At 42.0% G+C, this 17,680-nt stretch overlaps 3 protein-coding genes across 3 annotated transcripts; 2 read left to right on the top strand and 1 right to left on the bottom strand.

Annotated features, from left to right (window-relative positions):
- The first annotated feature begins 108 nt into the window (after nt 1–108).
- Nucleotides 109–4,789, top strand: SARC_04241 (hypothetical protein). The gene is made up of 6 exons (XM_014301937.1): nt 109–204; nt 826–874; nt 1,917–2,075; nt 2,825–2,919; nt 4,140–4,271; nt 4,542–4,789. Exons 1-6 carry the CDS (start codon nt 112–114, stop codon nt 4,635–4,637), a joined length of 624 nt encoding a protein of 207 aa, XP_014157412.1. The 5' UTR covers nt 109–111; the 3' UTR covers nt 4,638–4,789.
- A 912-nt stretch (nt 4,790–5,701) lies between these two features.
- SARC_04240 (hypothetical protein) lies at nt 5,702–7,297 on the bottom strand (the record flags this gene model as incomplete). The annotated part of the gene is made up of 1 exon (XM_014301936.1): nt 5,702–7,297. The coding sequence occupies one exon, from the start codon at nt 7,295–7,297 to the stop codon at nt 5,702–5,704; it is 1,596 nt and encodes a 531-aa protein (XP_014157411.1).
- A 6,822-nt stretch (nt 7,298–14,119) lies between these two features.
- SARC_04239 (hypothetical protein) lies at nt 14,120–15,662 on the top strand (the record flags this gene model as incomplete). Its single annotated transcript, XM_014301935.1, has 4 exons — nt 14,120–14,622; nt 14,668–14,905; nt 14,938–15,213; nt 15,260–15,662. The coding sequence occupies 4 exons, from the start codon at nt 14,120–14,122 to the stop codon at nt 15,629–15,631; spliced, it is 1,389 nt and encodes a 462-aa protein (XP_014157410.1). The 3' UTR covers nt 15,632–15,662.
- Between the last annotated feature and the right edge of the window lie 2,018 nt (nt 15,663–17,680).

Raw genomic sequence — 17,680 nt, 5'->3', positions numbered from 1 at the left:
TGTGTGTGTGTGTATACATATGTGTGTGTGTATATATTTATTGCGATTAATTTATAAAACGCTCTGAAAAGCCGTGATCAACCTTGCAATGTATTTATATACCGCTCAGAAATGCACCTTCGATTCCCCTCCAAGAAGTTAGTTATATATGGCCACTCCAAAGGGGGCTGTGATATTGCACTGGCGCTGATCAAGTACCCCGAGGTAAGTAATATATATATATATATATATTTGTATATATGTATGTATATATATATCGATAGGTATGTTTATAAATTAAGATTGCTTTGGGATGTTGAACTATATACTGCATTGGGGGATGTCATGCAGTGGTTTGTTCTAAGTTATGCGCAGAGGTATGACTGTTTGCATATGAGCCAGCACATTCACTTCTTGGGGTTTGGCTTTGGCACGCTTATGTACACATCGTATATTTTTACTGTTTTATGTTCTTTTTGCGGATTAGGAACGTGCAACAGAGTTGAGCTTTTTGTGGTGAAGGAGCGTTCATCACAGGTGAAAACAGTTGCATCCTTGTGTTTGCTTGTGTGTACGTTAGTCTTATTATATGTAGTATATGTAGCCGCCATGTCTATAGCTGACCATCCTGGAAGTATTCTTTTGCCTTCTTTCCGTATCGTTTGGTACTAATACATGGCTTGAGACACATAGCACCCTACACAATGCCACCTATCGCTCCTGATTCCGTCAACACTCGCGTGTACTCATATGCATATTCCGTTGCCACACTATACCTATCGTCCGGCACACCTTCTACTCGTATTGCACATCACTAACCTCCTCCTGTTGTTTCGGTCTCGTCAGCTGCAAGAGCATATGTACGGAGTCATCACTATGCAAGCCCCCTACAATGGTAAGTGTTTAATCCACAAGTCTCTGGCGGTGCATACGTGCTTGTTGTAGGTGATGTATGATATATGGTGTGAATTGATTATAATATACGTATATATCTATATATCATATTAGCCTCACGGAGAGTGTTACACTGTTTTGTTTTGTTTTGTTTTATCTGCGTACTTCCGCTGAGGAAATGAATATGCTACTCTATTCTGTACAGATCAACCAGCCACTCATGCCTTTTATACAACATACCTGCTCATACATATTACACAAAAAACCTACTCATGTCTATTACACAACATACCTACTCATGTTCATTATACAAAATACCTACTCATGCCTATTATACAACATAACTACCCATACCTTTTATCCAAAATATCTAGTCCTGAGGTCATTCATGTTTGATTGGGTGGTGAATAGCTCTACGGATTAGACGACCTTCAAAGTAGTGCACAAAATTGACGGACCTGTACACATATTTCTACTGAAACCCCAGACGCTCAGAATATATGTGTTGGTGTATTATTGCATAAGTAAGTATTCAGAACATGTACTGTTATATACTCAACCTGTAAAACCCTAAAACAGGTGAGTAACCCCATTGACTAGGCAGCCCTTAAAGCAGTTCAGGAAGTCTATGGGCCCACACGGCCCGTACGCATATACACACGAAATCACAATCTCATAGAATACGTGTGTTGTGTACTATTCCAGGCCAAAGTAGCTAGGAAACGTACTGCTAGTACTAATCTCCAATTCGTACTGCTAAACATACACATACACAGGATCTTATATGATTGATTGGGTGGTATCAGTCCATCAGAATCCTTTTTTTCTGTATTAGTCCATGCGTACGTACGTAGGAATCGTACTGTTAGTACTAATCCCAAACTCGTGCAGCTAATCACATATGCATGATACTTTTATGCTTGATTGAGTGGTATCTCAACCCATCGGGATACGTGTATTGTGTATTTGTTCATGCGTACTTACTTAGGAAACGTAATGCCAGTACTAATCCCGAACTCGTACTGCTAATCACATATGCACAGGTTCCTATATGATTGATTGGGTGGTGAATAATCCTGTGGACAAGGCTGCTACCAAAGTAGTCGAGACATTGTTTGCGGGTGAGAAAGCGGCATACGAAGATCTGGCGTACCCCTCGAGGAAGGCGATCAGAGAACAATACGAATTCGACGGCAGGAAGAGTAAGCTCCTCGTTAATTTTCCTGTATGACACTCAGAATTGTATGAGTGTGGTGTATAATGATGGAGGTTATCGAATTTATGTGTGACCATCGGGCATAACCCCTCAAAGAAGGCTATTCGAAAGTGGTATGAATTAGATGGCAGGAAGAGAAAGCTCCTCGTTAATTGTCCTGCATGGCACTCAGAAGAGTATGAGTGTGGTACGTAATGATGTAGGTTATTTAGATTTTATGTATGACTATCAGGCATACCCCCTCACAGAAGACTATCCGAAAGAGATCCGAATTAGATAGCAGGAAGAGCAATCATCTCGTTAATTGCCCTGTATGGCACTCAGAAGTTTGCTTTACTCTATGCCTTTACATGTTCTTCATTAGAACCATCTCATCAGCTACAGTACCTTATAGGTACCCTTTAGCTACAGTACCGTTCTCAGCTACAGTACCAAACTACAGTACCTTTTGCTTTCTCGTGTATTCTCGATTATTTCCCCATATGCTTTATACTACAATATTGGCTTTCTCTCTCATTTTGTTGTCTCGATAATCTCTCATGGGCTTCATACTATAATATTTGCTTGCTCTCATCTTGTTTATTTTTCCCATGTGCGTGTTACTACAATATCTGCCTAATCTCTCATTTTCTCGATGTTTCTCATATATTTCATACTACCCTACTTATTACTTTCTCGTATCTTCTCGATGTTTCTCATATACTTCATATTTATTGCGCGACCTGTGTACCACAGTCCCCACAGTGAACATGTGCACGTACGGGGGGTTTGAACTAAAGAAGGAGAACCTGGATACAATCAATGAACTAGCCGGGTTGGGATCAATGAGGGTATGTCTATATCATTCAAATGCGCACTTTTTTACCAAATCTGTATATTTGTTATATTTATACCTATAGTAGCAGTGCGTCTGTATATTCATTATATTTACAATTATATTGGGGTCAATGAGGGTATATCTGAAGCATTCAACTTCGCACTTATTTTACCAAAATGTGTATATTTGTTATATTTATATTTATTTAGCAGTGCGTCTGTATATTATATTTACAATTATATTGGGGTCAATGAGGGTATGTCTAAAGCATTCAGGCTCGCACTTATTTTACCAAAATCTGTATATTTGTTATATTTATATATATAGTAGCAGTGCGTCTGTATATTCATTATATTTACAATTATATTGGGGTCAATGAGGGTATATCTAAAGCATTCAGCGCATTCAACTTCGCACTTATTTTACCAAAATCTGTATATTTGTTTTAATTGTATTTATTTTAGCAGTGCGTCTGTATATTCATTATATTTACAATTATATTGGGGTCAATGAGGGTATGTCTAAAGCATTCAACTTCGCACTTCCTCCCACGAAGGGATGGTAGAGTACGCTTCCTTCGCTTGTACACAGATGGTTGTATATCGGTGGATTTCTCTGTTCTTTTTTTTTCGTATAGGGTTTTTAGGGTTTTAGGTATTAAGGTTCCAGGGTTGGGGTTTAATAATTATATTAGCGACCGCTTATAGTATCGGTTGTGGTCTGACTCCTTCTGCAGAATAGGTGTCTGCTTCGCCTTGAATTCGACCGCCGCCCCCTACTCTCCGTTTGCTAGTGTGCTTAAGCCCCATGCTACATTGGCGGTAGCTTCTGCTCAGCACATGCCTTTCTTTTGCACAACTACACTATACTTGTACCTCCAGAGGCTCATTTTTTAACACATATACAATATAACGTCCTGCACAGTTTCGCCTTTAATGAAAGCCGCCGGAAAGCATACACATACCCTATTCGCCACAGACACGCCTTAATTTAGCACACAAAAGTAACCTTTTATCAACAGTTTCGATCATGATGTTATGAAATGAAAACCGTTGGAAAGCATGCACATTTCCCATGCAAAACAGACACGTCTTAAATTAACACACAAAGCTATCTTGTTGTCAACAGTTGTGATTTGATATTATGAAATGAAAGCCGTTGGAAAGCATGCGCTTTCACCACTCTCCACAGACACACCTTAAGTTGGCACACGCACTATTCTTTTATCAACAGTTCTGCCACGATGTTATTATGAAAGCAGTAGGCACAAAGAACGATGGAATGGTAGCACCCGCAGACGGGCGAATGCCGGGGGCCAGTCTGGTGTATCTGGAGAATATGTACCACACTGAACCAGCCATGCAGGTATGCTCAGACCACACTGGTAGTCATGTGCTTGAGATATGCATATATATATATATATATATACCTCTGTGTAGTTTTAGTAACACTGAGTAAATGGAGATATTGCATTGGTGTCCATGGTTTTATTGGTAAAATAGGATTACTTTCTTGTTTGTACTTCTACTTTGTTATATTTGTTAATACTTTGTTGCTTGTGCTAGTTCTTTCTTGTTTATACTAACACTTTCTTGTTTTTACTAATACTTTCTTCTATGTGTATATATCGGACAGATGCCGGGTACGGAGTACAAGAACGGAGCCTTATCACAGGCACTCCTTGCCTGTCTTTTAGAGAAGATATCTCGAGAAGGCACAAACACCACATAAATGCGCTTGATGTGAACATAATGCTTGTTATGAACGTAATTGTGCATGCTAATACAGGCTCAACAGAAGTAGTGTATACACACTTGTGCCGTTCAAGATGATTAGGATTAGATTAGCCCGACGCTGGAATAAATATCCATACATGGAAACCATCGGATTGGTTATGAGCTAGTGGGCATTGGCGAAGCCGTTGTCGGCGTGAAGGTTATATACACTGAGTACAAATTGTCTGTTTCTTAAAACGTGTAGATACTAACAACCAACACCATTATATGCACACACAGTGCGTGTGTGTGCACGTGTATATCTGTATCCGTATACAAACGGATTAGAGCGTCGTGAAGAATCACGTGGCACATGCCCATAAAAAGTTTGCCGATTACAGATGCAGGATGGGCCTGTTATGCGTGCATATATAAATACATCTGCGAATTTATTCGAAGATATATTCTTCTACATATGAATATGAATATATATATATATATATATATATATATAATATATTTATACATATATGTATATATATATATATATATATAGATGTATATAGATAGATAGATAGATATATATATACATATATGTATACATATATATATATATACATATATATATACATATATATATACATATATATACGATGAATAAATTTGTAGATATCATTATGAATACTGATGTATGATACATATTCATAGTGATACTTTGTCTTGGGCGCGTTAGTACACTTTGTATCTGATGATTGTGCGATAGTAGCAAGATATTGGCCAGATGCTCTAATTACCTCCAAGATGTGTATAATTCAAATATGGAAATAAAACAAGACAACCACTACAATGGGAAGATCGCAACAGGTCTCATGCAGATCATACAAGGATATGGAAACGATCAATGATCCTATTTATATATCTACATGGCCAGTGAGTTGTCTACAGACACGCGCATATAGGTATATGAAAGTTTAGATACACAAACATATCAATAAGAATTTTATCAAAAACCATCTATTTTTTTTAGTAAAAAATATATACTCCCTGTGGTGTGATTCCGGATCGCTGATTTAAAACCCATCATATACTATCCAACAGTCCGAACGAATTGGACAGAACATTATCGCACGTGTACAGATGCGAAAATACACCCAGCTGAGATGCCAGCAGCTTACCAGCCCGCGAGGCGCCCATGAGGTTACCAGCATCTGGGCCCAGGCTCAATGCAGCCAGTCTACCTACCACTGTGATCTGCTCCTCACCCCACTGGAGATCCTCATTCAGTACGGGCAAAGGATTCGGTGTTCGGGTGATGGGTAACTTGTACTTGAACCGCTTGAGCAGAGTCCGGTACAGTGGCACCTCCGTACAATCTGGCTTATGGCCCGTGCCGAGGATGACTCTGTGGACTAGTAAGGGCTCGAGATGTTTACTACTGCTGTCACTGGCGCCCTGAAAGCTCACGCGCAATGCACTCACACCCTGTTCGGTCACGTGTTCCACCCGATCCACTGTGTCGACCATCAGTTCCAGCTGACCTTGGCGCTCAGCTGCGATCAGTCTGCTCATGTACTCGGGAGGTATGCTGCCACCCCCCCGGACGTCGTGTATCCATTCGCCCCGTTGTTCGTACGGCACACTATAGAAGTCATACATGTACTTCTGCGCGTGTCTCCGATCGAGCCACTGAAGAGGCAGGTCGAACCTCCGTGTAACGAGCTCTCTCCGGGAGCAGAGTATCACTCTTCTCCTCTTGTTACCGGAATGAGTGCGGATTGCGGCTAGGGCGGCCTGAGCGGCACTCAACCCCCCGCCAATAACCAACACCGTTTGGTTTTGCTCTTGATACCTGTTGGCGGCGTCCTTAATGTTGTTTGCACACGTACACTCTGTGGAATGTACTATGTGCTTTTGACCGTAGACATCTTTAGTGTCCTGAAATTTCCGTAGCGATTCCGGTACGTTTGCGGCGCCCCCACTGCCGAGTGCGAGAACTATATGCTTAGCGTAGACGTGCCTGTGGCACTGATCACTGCTACTGTCGTTGGTGTCAATGCCACTGTCGCTGCTGCCGCCCACATTGGTGGCGGCTGTGTGATTTGTGCAAGACACAGTAACTTTGTACTGTATGTTGTTGTCCATTGTCTCGTTGTTGTATGTTCGCATGTTTTTAGGACAGCGTTTAATAGCGTCTACTTTACCTTTGATAAACTGATGGGATAAGGACTCGGCCAGGTGATCACAGAAATCGGCGAAGAGCTTAGAACCCGGTAATTTGAATAGACCCGTTGTGAGCTCAGGCAACCCCTTGAGGCAGGTGCGCGAGTAGTCTGGTTCGTAGAGCTCGTGACACCGATTTCTGCTGAAGGCGAATTCGAGCAACGCCGATTCATCGTGAGCATCGGGGTGGGCAGAAACGGGCGAACGCAGATAATCTATGCCTAAAGTCTCAAAGTTATGCTTCCAGTCGTACAACCAGCTGCCATTGGGGTCTACAACGCACACAGAGGGTAAACGCGATCGAGATTGAGAGGACCGCTGACACTGCGAATCAGTAAGCTTGGCTTTAGGAGTCAGCAGGGCACACAGAGTGGCCAGAGCGTGAGGGCCTGCACCCACAATGCACACATCAAAGCAGTTTCGAATATCTGGCGTATGTGAGTTTGCAACAGTCATTTTCTTAAAGGATAGATGAGTCAATCAATACAGGTCAGGTAGTGTCATTAGCAACCAGCTACAGCCTGGCTTCCGATAATGAAAATGGTGTGTGGTGAGATGGATCTCTTTATTGCTATCTCTGTGCTGGATGTTTAATCAATAGTAAAGTCTCGGGATCCCCATATTAAAACATTAATCTCTTAAGTCAAACTACCTTTCAAAACTAGTCAAACTGCCTTCCAAATAAGTATAGACTATTCATTGCGAAAAAAATAGAATTTGCTTGAGAAGCATCAAGCATACCAGAGGATTCGAGGAATGAGAGGATTAGCCCAGACGCCCAGAGGGCCACTGGGCAGAGAGCCTTTTTTTTTATAAATACAATGTGAAGCAAATGAAGTCAAAGATGATGACGCAATCAAATTTCATTGGCCACTCGCATAGCGATGTTGGATTAGGCTAAATGCCGGCTGCCCGACGCCGATCGCGCTGCGCCATGATGGCGCCACAATAGATTTTTTTTATACAAATTTCTGATATATTTATTGTAAAGCTGTATGATGTTTGTATTTATCCCTTTCCAGTTTCCCCCTCGACATCTCCATCTCCTGTCCCTGCTCGAGACCCAAAATAATAATACGGAATGCAAGCTGGCCCAGTATCCTTTGCTGTACTTATTTTTATATTTACCACGATCCTATGTACTTTGATTTAGTGACAGACGGCTATGGACACTATATACAATAACACACTACACGTTCTCGTATAAACCCAACACGCCAACCTCGCCCCTTGTGAACACTCTACGTGATAATATTTGAGGGTAAAGGGACGGTGGCAGTAGTATTGTCTACATAGTCTATTTTGTTTATCTCGAGAAGTCTCTATGTTGTACCGGTTAAGCACACACAACATGCAATGTTGATGTAGCAAATGTACCCAGACTATCCCGCCAATGCCACTTAACAATTTATCTATGCTGATTGTATTTCTGCGGTCTCTTGGAATGTCTCCAAGTACGAATGCGCTTGTGGAGAGCAATCGGAAATTTAATTTTCAGAAGGCTGTGGCATAAATGACATATTTATACCAGCGTATTCACATATTAATCACACATTCGGTCACTGGTCTTAGTACACACCCTTAAATCGAATCTTGCTTGTGACGATGAGGAAAATTATCTAATGTGGGAGTGTGGTGAGGCTACTAAAAGATATTTCACAACGTAGCATCACAGCCCGACAACCAAGGGTATCTATAAATTACATTTATACATTCGATCTCTTTATTTATGAAGCATGTGATGCTTCTATGGTGAACACACTACAATGCACGTACTTGTTTTTCGCGATAGATTTAATTGCACTTGCTTCGCTACCTATGAAACAACTACCCATGTGACAAGCATCATTGCAACAGCTAAGGCAAGGTACATCACCATCTGCCATTGCAGCGCCGAGAGATTAAACACCCTCGTAGTAACAAGCAAACTGAGCAAGTGCAAGTGGTGGACTGGAGATAAAGTCTATGATCCAGTATTAAAGAGTACATGTGCACAAGTGCATCAGCAAAACCCATACATGCAAATAGTCCGGCAGCAATCCATTATTCGGGTATCCGCTGGGACTTCCTTGTATTTGTATGTACATTGAAATCTGCTGAGATTTTCTTGAATTCGTATGTAAATTTGAACCATGTTGTATACGCCAACTGAGTAAGGTTGAAATCAGAAATCACCAACACAGACAAGTTCTATACGTGCACGATGTTTTAGGCCCAAAGTAGTGCTATCAATGAAGGAAAAGAGATCCCAGCACGTACGCACGTAAATATCATTTGCATATCCCAGAAAATCGCACAGTTGAGACGAGTCTCGGTATCGAAACAAACGGTGTCATATCGAAATCTTAAGCATAACCCTATTTGAATTGCAAAATCAGAAGTATGTGCTTGTCTTTAAAAACGACGGCACTCATGATTGATTCGGGCATCATCTGCTTCGACATTTTGGATGGGTGAACGACGAGGATCAGGGCGAGAATTGCGCCGAGTACCATTGTATTAGACCACAGAACACAAAATAAGTTACCCATTGTTCAGGAAAGGTTGGATACGACTCCGAAGACCTTGGTAGAGTATGATAATGTCATGGCTCCCTGCATTGTTCATAAACAGCCGGTGCCGTAAGCCGTAACTCGATAGAGCAGACGTGGCGATGGTCATACCGGCATATTCTGTTTCACAATCGTAAAGGTAAACCGACATAGCGGAAAATGCGTAAGTAATAGTCCACCTCTGGCCACTTACAGACGGTTTGCGAATACATTAATAGAAGACTACCAAAGTAGCTGAAGGCATATAAAAATGCGTACAGGTTGGCGAAGGAAGCGGGTCAGCGGGAATATCGGATACCTCGTTAAAAACGAATTCGTTTTTGTCCTTGTCAACCTCAGGCGTTGATGTGCATTAAATGATATATATATGTGTGTGTAGGATAACAGAGTTTTTTAAATACTCGACATTTTCTTCAGACTAATTTGGAGGTGTATGTAGGTGTATGTAGATGGATTTTGGTCGATATCTTCTCGCTATAGGCTACATGTTTACCGTTACAGCTATATTATACACTGATGATTTTTGGTTGATATCTTCTCCCTATAGAATACATATTTACCGGCTGCATTGGATGTTTATTTAGTCATCATATCGAGGTTTGGAACACTCCACCTTTTGTGTATACAAGCCCCATATAAAAGAAGGAATCTCTAAAATATACGCGATTAGTGTGGATGTTGGACTCGCTGAAGTGCAGAAGTGGTGAAATCGGGGTATGTATAAGAATAAATGTATTTAGATCGTGGAGTAATTGACAAGATTAGAAACACTGAAATCAGAAATACAGAAGCAGACTGAGCTGTTGTTGAATGTAAAACAACGAAGTACTGTAAATAGTGGCGTATAGTTCTAACCAGACTACTGCAGACTAATATAGTGGTATATATAGTTAGCGGGCAGTCTGCTGACGCGTTGACTTTATTTGAGGAGATTTTCTTCTTCTTGTTGTTTTACATTTATAGTAGTAACAGTAGTAGAGTACTTAAACTCAGTGTAGAGGGAGGGAGAACTCGGAATCCTCAACCCTGACAGACTGGCATATTGCCAGCTGTTGAATATTGCCATCTCTTTTTTTTAGCACAGACGGACTCCTTAGAAATTCATAAACCGATATAGCCTAATGATATTATATCCGTTGTCTACTTATCACAACTACTATCAGTTAATATTTAGTTTAGATTTGCATATATATCGTGAAGTATGAGGCCTGAGGTGTGTGAGAGTGTGAGGCTGTGAGGGTTTCATTTTGACACCTTGTGTTGAGCCTGTGGTCTGTTGTTGGCAAGTGTTGTGGCCTAGTGCTCTGTGACTACTCCTGCCACTCCTGTGAGCCTACATAAGTAGGCACTAGTAACTAGACTGTGCAGACTGCAGTCACTGCAGCGTCCAGTCACAAATTCAGGAGCCCGGAGCCCTGGGCGTGAGCCGTGAGGCACTGAGGCTCTAAAAAAACAAAAGCAATATAAAAGTGAAAGATATTTGTTGTTGTTTGTCTAATTGTTTTAAAAAATAAAGAAGAAGGCTACATAAAATAAAATAAAATAAAAACACAACGAAATACAAATGTTCTATTTGGGGTTTTTTACAAACCAAACAATAAAAATTCCTTTGTTGTATGCAAGTGCCAAGCAGCTAGAGACCTTCTTTCAAAAAAGGCTAAAAAGTAAATAAATGGCAAAAGCTGAAAAGCAGTTGTATTTTTATTTTGGACAAATTGTGACAATTGTACATATTTACAATTGTCAATAAAAGTATTTTCAATATTGTACATCCAATAATAAACTGTGTTTGAAAATTCCGGTCAGAATTCCTCAAGTAGACTCATAGAATCAATGAATCATATGTAGACCTCCTACTCCGAGGCTCCGAGGCTCCGAGTCTCCGACTTGATCGACTTCCCAGACCGACTCCGAGCTTTGACTGAACTGGATATCGCTCAACAGTCAACAGTCAACAGTCAACAATCAACAGGCAGGAAACTGGAAAGCTCGTCGCAGAGACGCAGATGTTCGCATCAGTGCATGCAGCATCACGCATGATGCATGACTGTCGTTCCATCGCAGCGGAGTTGATATATATCCTATTTGACATTTCAGAATTTCAGAATTTCTCCAGTTCGGCATTTAGACTGATACATAGAGTGAGAATAGCTTTCTAAAATAATAAAACGATCCGGATAGAAATATCACCGAATTTATCACAGTAAATATTATTGCACCGGGACACGTGGTTCCATTGAAATAAATATTTACCAGACTAACTTTAAAAGGTGATTGCCATATACATCTTCACTTATGTCCTCGAGCGTATATGATGTAGTACTTTGTCTTCATATCACATACTGTGAAATCTTGATGTGCATCTTTGTCATCTACGCGGCACTTAGATCAATTCTCGACATAATGACGCAGTTATTTTAGGACTTAAATATTAAAATGGGTTATGAACACCTCTCTCCTTGCCTCTGTTGGGCGTCGAAACATCGCTATACGAAACAATATATTATCAGTTGCGCTGCTGTGGTTTTGACAGAAAGTGGGTCGACTTACAGACGACATTCTGCCTAAACTTTAGAATACACTACGATCAATTAGTAGCAGTATTGTCTATTGGACACACCGTTTTGCAATACGAACAGCTTCGTCGTGACTATCTTTCAATTCATCGCATTCACATTTCACCCTAGTAGAGATAATCTGTTTCTTTCGTGTTATTAGTCAGGCATGCATTCAATCAACTTAGTCGGCGTGAGTTTAGTTTAAGTCCCACATCTGCTCACGTGTACACGATGGCGACACCCATGGCTGTAAGTGAGTACCCCGGTACTAGGCTGCGAGTATCCCATGTATTCTCTAAAAACAACAATTTAAATTCACGATTTTTTCACCCATGTGTGATACTTCTGATACGATATATTCACAATTTGCCCTCACATAAGTTATTGTTCTGAGAGTCTGTAGATAGATGAATATGCATGAATTAATTCGAAATAATTGAATCGTGATGCCAATAATACTCACCATGGAAATTTGGGTAGATCATGCTGCAACGTGTCTCTGAAAAGCAATAGTCTGCTCGCAGTATAATTTATTTTCAGGTACCCGACTCAACTGAAAACTAGAGTATACCAGCGTGATACTATCAGTATTTGATGGGTGCTATCCTTTGCGAAATTAACTGTAAGAACATGCCATACATTCTTTATATCTTTCACATTTTAATGCTATGTAGGGAGTCGGCATTCGTCACGCGATAAAATCTGCCAACGTTTCGATTGTCTCTACATATAAATAAAGATGTACTACGCGATAACTGGAAGCTTATCACTCTGTCACTCTAGGTATACCAAATTATGTAACCATTTTCGTGCCACATCGCACATATGTGTATACATACTTTTAAACTATTTCAATATCTGGCATTTTACATGTTCAGTGTAGCCCATTACACCATGAATCAAAGCTCCAAATAAGGACACGTGCCAATAAAATGGATCGTCATATTAATATGCTTGATTCGAATGTAAGCTGAATCCAGATTCCGAGTTATACATAGGCACTCTCAGTAGATATTTTCGTTTTAAAAATTGGTAAAAAATAAAGTTGATAGGTAGGCAAGAATACCCATATGTGCAACGAAATGATACACATACCAACACCGTAATATTGAGAACGTGTTTTGGCAATCAATAAGTGTAAACATGATAGCAATATGATATGAGAAGTAAGGCTCATTTAGCACGCGCCAAACAATATCACTCTTTTCACATTTTCATCCGCTACTCACGGATCATGTCGAACATGTGTATATGTATGACAATTGGTAAGACCCTATTTACTTTCGAGGCACCATCACAGGGCTGTTAATTCAGCGGTTTGCACACTCGCCAATCGAAGCGTTACATTGCACTTCTGTAGCACACGCCTACTAGCAATCCATTATGAATGAAAGTGATTCAGCGACCGTAGTAGCTGACTTGAAAACAGCGGGGAGGTGTGGTATAAAAACCTCAGCTGGTTTTGACACTTACACGGGGCTGCCACTTTTCAAATTTACATGCGGACAGGCTGAGTATATTACTGATATCTCGGGTGCTAAAGAGATAAAGTATGTGCCTGATGAGTAACTGCACTGTCGCCTCCATACGAATCCATTGAACGACAAGACTATAGAAAAGTATCGTGAACAAAAGTGTCGGATTGCCGAGAATCGCCGATTGATCACTTCCCACATGATTATTGTGGTTGATCAATCCGGTTCGATGCGCAAAAAAACAGGAGGCGTCCGTGTGTCCAGATTAGACGCTATGTACCAAATTACGTACGGTGTCATACAGATGTACTTAGTGTGGTGACAATGGGAAACGGTGCAAAGTTTGTCCTGAAATGGCAGCCTACGAACTGGTCGCTTTACAATACTGTCTTAAGGCTAGCATCACAGCCAAGCCCACGCTCTCATGGAAATTACATACTTGCTATAAATTTAGCGCATTAACTAGCGATGTACACCAGAGATCTCAAGCGTGTCGATGTTGCTGTAATGTTCCTGTCGGATGGAGCGCCTTCCGACACCAGTTGTGGTAGCACGCCAGACAGCTTTGACACCTCTCTATTTGGCCTGATAGCTAATCTATGTCTGGTGTTGGAGAACCGGCTGTCGTTTAACACTATGCTCTTCTCAAACGATTCGAAAAACGTCGCATAACACGGCGAGGTGTTACGCAAGATGATGACAACGGCAACTTCACATGGAGCTCAAGGAGCCTTTAATTGCGGACCAAGTGAAGCCCTGGACTACTCATTTTCTTCTATGGTCACTCCAATGACAGCAACCAAAACTCACTTACAGGACTGGGGTGATGCAGAGCTGAACTCTGATTACAGCAGGTTGTATCGAATTTCTCAAAAGGCTACGAGCGCGGATGACCCAAAGTGTGAATGTAAAAGATATTTGCGCAAGCGAGATAAATTGCAAAAATATTTGTTCATTCCCCACGCAAAAGGCCCATGTCGCTGGGAAGCAGTTGCCACCCCGACGGGGGTCGAGATTCAAAATGGCTACTTCGGAGTTGGTGCTGAGCGTATTGTGAAGTTCATGGACGTCGTGGATGCCGCGGGGAATGTCGTTGCCACCCCGCTAGTAGCTAAGGCGACCAAAAAGGAGTCGGGGCACAAGCAGGGCCGAACATTTCACATCCCGTTTTTTATGACACAGTTCACCGCCCAAGAGTAAGCCGCCAAATTTAACAAAGCCCTTGACGAACTCGGGGTTAGCCAGAACGTGGCTCGCGATTCATTCTTGGGTTGCTGCCTGTGTGAGTACTTTAATTTTGATGCAGACGAGTACCAGTGGGTTCTTTGCGAGAAACGTCTAGATCGATCGAAGTATCGCAAGTGGAACGACAACGGTAAGTACGTGAGGGGCTTCGCTGAACCACTGGGGCATCGTCAAACCCAAAGAAAACCGTCGCTGCTGAATCAGAACCGGTTGATCAAAGACCGTCGAGAGTTGGTAGATCGGTACACTTCCATTCTTGCGTAGAGTTTGATATAAACCCTGACGAAGATATAAGTGAGACTATAAATGACGAAGCTGACGAAGAGGAGCTTCGGAACAGATATCGAGCCCAATATAAACGGAGAAAAACTCTTAGAAGCTTCAATGATGAGGGAGATACCTTGAGCCCCCAAACCGACCAGTGTATATTGTCGAAGGAGCTATCTACAGCACCGTGCGACACCTGGAACGATTCTGAGTCATCCTACGAGTGTTTGGGCCCATCTGCCATGCTTGTCGATGCAAACCCAACAATATTGCAAGTATTGCAAGCGCAAAAAAAGAGTTTTAGACGATGGTGTACCCCAGGCCTTTACACACTATACCTACGCACGGAGTAGACGTACGCTGATGGTGTGTGATCTACAGGGTGTATTGGATCATACGAGAACACCAGCCGTGTTTGAGTTCACCGACCCGTGGATTCACCATCGCACCACTAAACCAAACCAGACACATATTGGCAGTAAGACGAGAATGGGAAAGCGAAAGGCGTTCGGAAACACCGATCTTGGGCGCGCAGGTATGCGCAAAGTTTTCCTAAGCCATACATGCAACGCCGTGTGTGACATACTTGGTATCATGGAGATGAAAGAGATTGACAAGAATACGGGTGAACTATACGTGAGCGCGCCTGGAATCGACGACAAAATCGAAAACAAAATCGACGACGACTTCTGAGCATCACATCCAGTCTCCTGGCGCAACCCCTCTATTGCTCTGGATGAGCAGAATTCCCTGAGAGGATCCTGTCACGTTACATCTGATTTGTCCTTACCACCGTCTTCCGAGACTATCCAAACGTTATTAACTAGTATTCCATGGCTATATATTAAATCGACTATATGTGTTTTGATTTTTGTGTCTGTGTTTGATGAAAAGGCAACGAAGGTTTATAAATTATATTGATTATCACAGCCCAAGCTGGATGTCGCGCAGTATACTGTCATATTTTTCAACTGTTTGGAGAATGCGCTCTGCTCGTGCATCCAACGTGGTCGGGGCATGTGATTCGAGCCCAAAGCGGTGCATTAGGGCGACTGACAGAACTCTTGAGCATGCCATGTGTAAGTAGGATGTCAATGAATGTAGTCAGTCACAATCAAACGCGTGCAAGGGCTCCTCAATGGCATATCAAGCTAGGTACGTGAACAACACAGCACATGCGGTGGTTTACTTTGGGACAAGTGGGTAGCAGTGGTGGTCCATGAGGTTACCCCGTGTATGTGTACCATAACATTTATACCTAATGTCTCTAATACAGCAGCAAATACTCTTTATGCTTACTTGCACGCGTTCAATTCATATGGTACTCCACGGTGGCCGCGATATTACACTTAGGTACTAGATTGGTTAGGGGACACTTGTGTGAGCACCTTCCCGCGCTCTTGAGCAGCCGAATGATTCAGCGTCAGTACATCCTAATACATTCGGGGCATCACATTTTATCACCAGTGAAAGCTTGACTACGCTCGACAGACAAGTTGTATACATATATATATGGCTAGTGTCACTTATCACGTAAAGCATATTCATGACGAGCTAAAGGGTCAAACGCACAATAATGTATAGATACATATTTACTTCGGTTAGGCTTTTGCCTTCCGGACAGATCTAGACCCAATCGCTTGCTGGTGATGAGAAGTCAGAGCTGTGTGAAATTGTGCTATGCGTACATGCCTTCCCGAGGACCACGCACGCCTGATATATATGCCCGTGTGCTCTGCTGCTGTCCCCAGTCGGTCGTATGCAACTATACTAGACTCCGTCGCTGGGTCTATGCAGACTTCACATGGTACGCTTGCATGCGTATGTGAGTGCTTGCTGACACAGATATACCGTGGCCGGCCGGGGATTTACGTCTAATGCCAAACAGTCGCATATCAGCTTACTCGTAGGTGTTTGTGTGCGTTTGGCACGCGCACGCGGACTGTGTGCATGTTTCTCGCCGCTCCATCAACTACAGGCTCAATTCACTCGTTGTTCGTGACTGTTCGGGACTATAAGGTAGGCACGTTCCTGTGCGTATATAAACGTGTACTATGTTTTGCACGCACTCTAACGGTGTGTATATATGTATGTGTGCATTCCGAGTCCAGGCTAACGCAGATTGGTGGTCGCTGTGTGCACACGCCTGCATATGCGTATATGTGGTCGCTGTGTGCACACGCCTGCATATGCGTATAGGTATACGGTCCACACGTGTGACATAGTTGCGTACACGTGTTTTTTTTGCACAACCAATTCAGGCCAAAACCGGTTGATGATTGTAAATACAAGCCGTGCTTGTACTGGCATAAAGATATCTCCATATATGTCACCTTAGTACCCGAAAGTAGGTAGGATGATCACATTCTACGAACTCGTCGATGCACACAAGTATGCGCACAAATATGTATATATGTATGCATAGAAGAGATATTGTACGCGCGCTTCATTCACATATACATATTGTGTTATGTCAAGTCCAGGCTCAATCGTTGAGTTGTTGTAAGTGCAAGATGACCATATCCGTGGACAACTATACTATCACTGACGTGCACGTTCCCGACAGCGTGGCCAGGTCCACATGCCCTATCTCTGCTCGTTTAATTATGTTCGGCTATTCAGCAATAAATGTACGCGTATGTATGTATGTATGTATGTATGTATGTATGTATGTATGTATGTATGTATGTATGTATGTATGTATGTATGTACGTATGTATGTATGTATGTATGTATGTATGT

Source organism: Sphaeroforma arctica (assembly GCF_001186125.1).
Source record: "Sphaeroforma arctica JP610 unplaced genomic scaffold supercont1.232, whole genome shotgun sequence".
NCBI classification, from domain to species: domain Eukaryota; class Ichthyosporea; order Ichthyophonida; genus Sphaeroforma; species Sphaeroforma arctica.
Note: the sequence above shows the minus strand (reverse complement) of the source record. Positions and strands in the feature narration are given on the sequence as shown.

Bases quoted from the DNA above. Each gene is read 5' to 3' on its own strand.
- SARC_04241 (XM_014301937.1), top strand. From the start codon at position 112: ATGCACCTTCGATTCCCCTCCAAGAAGTTAGTTATATATGGCCACTCC. The intron at 875-1,916 runs GTAAGTGTTTAA...ACATATGCACAG, and splicing joins TATGCAAGCCCCCTACAATG to GTTCCTATATGATTGATTGG. The intron at 4,272-4,541 runs GTATGCTCAGAC...TATATCGGACAG, and splicing joins ACACTGAACCAGCCATGCAG to ATGCCGGGTACGGAGTACAA.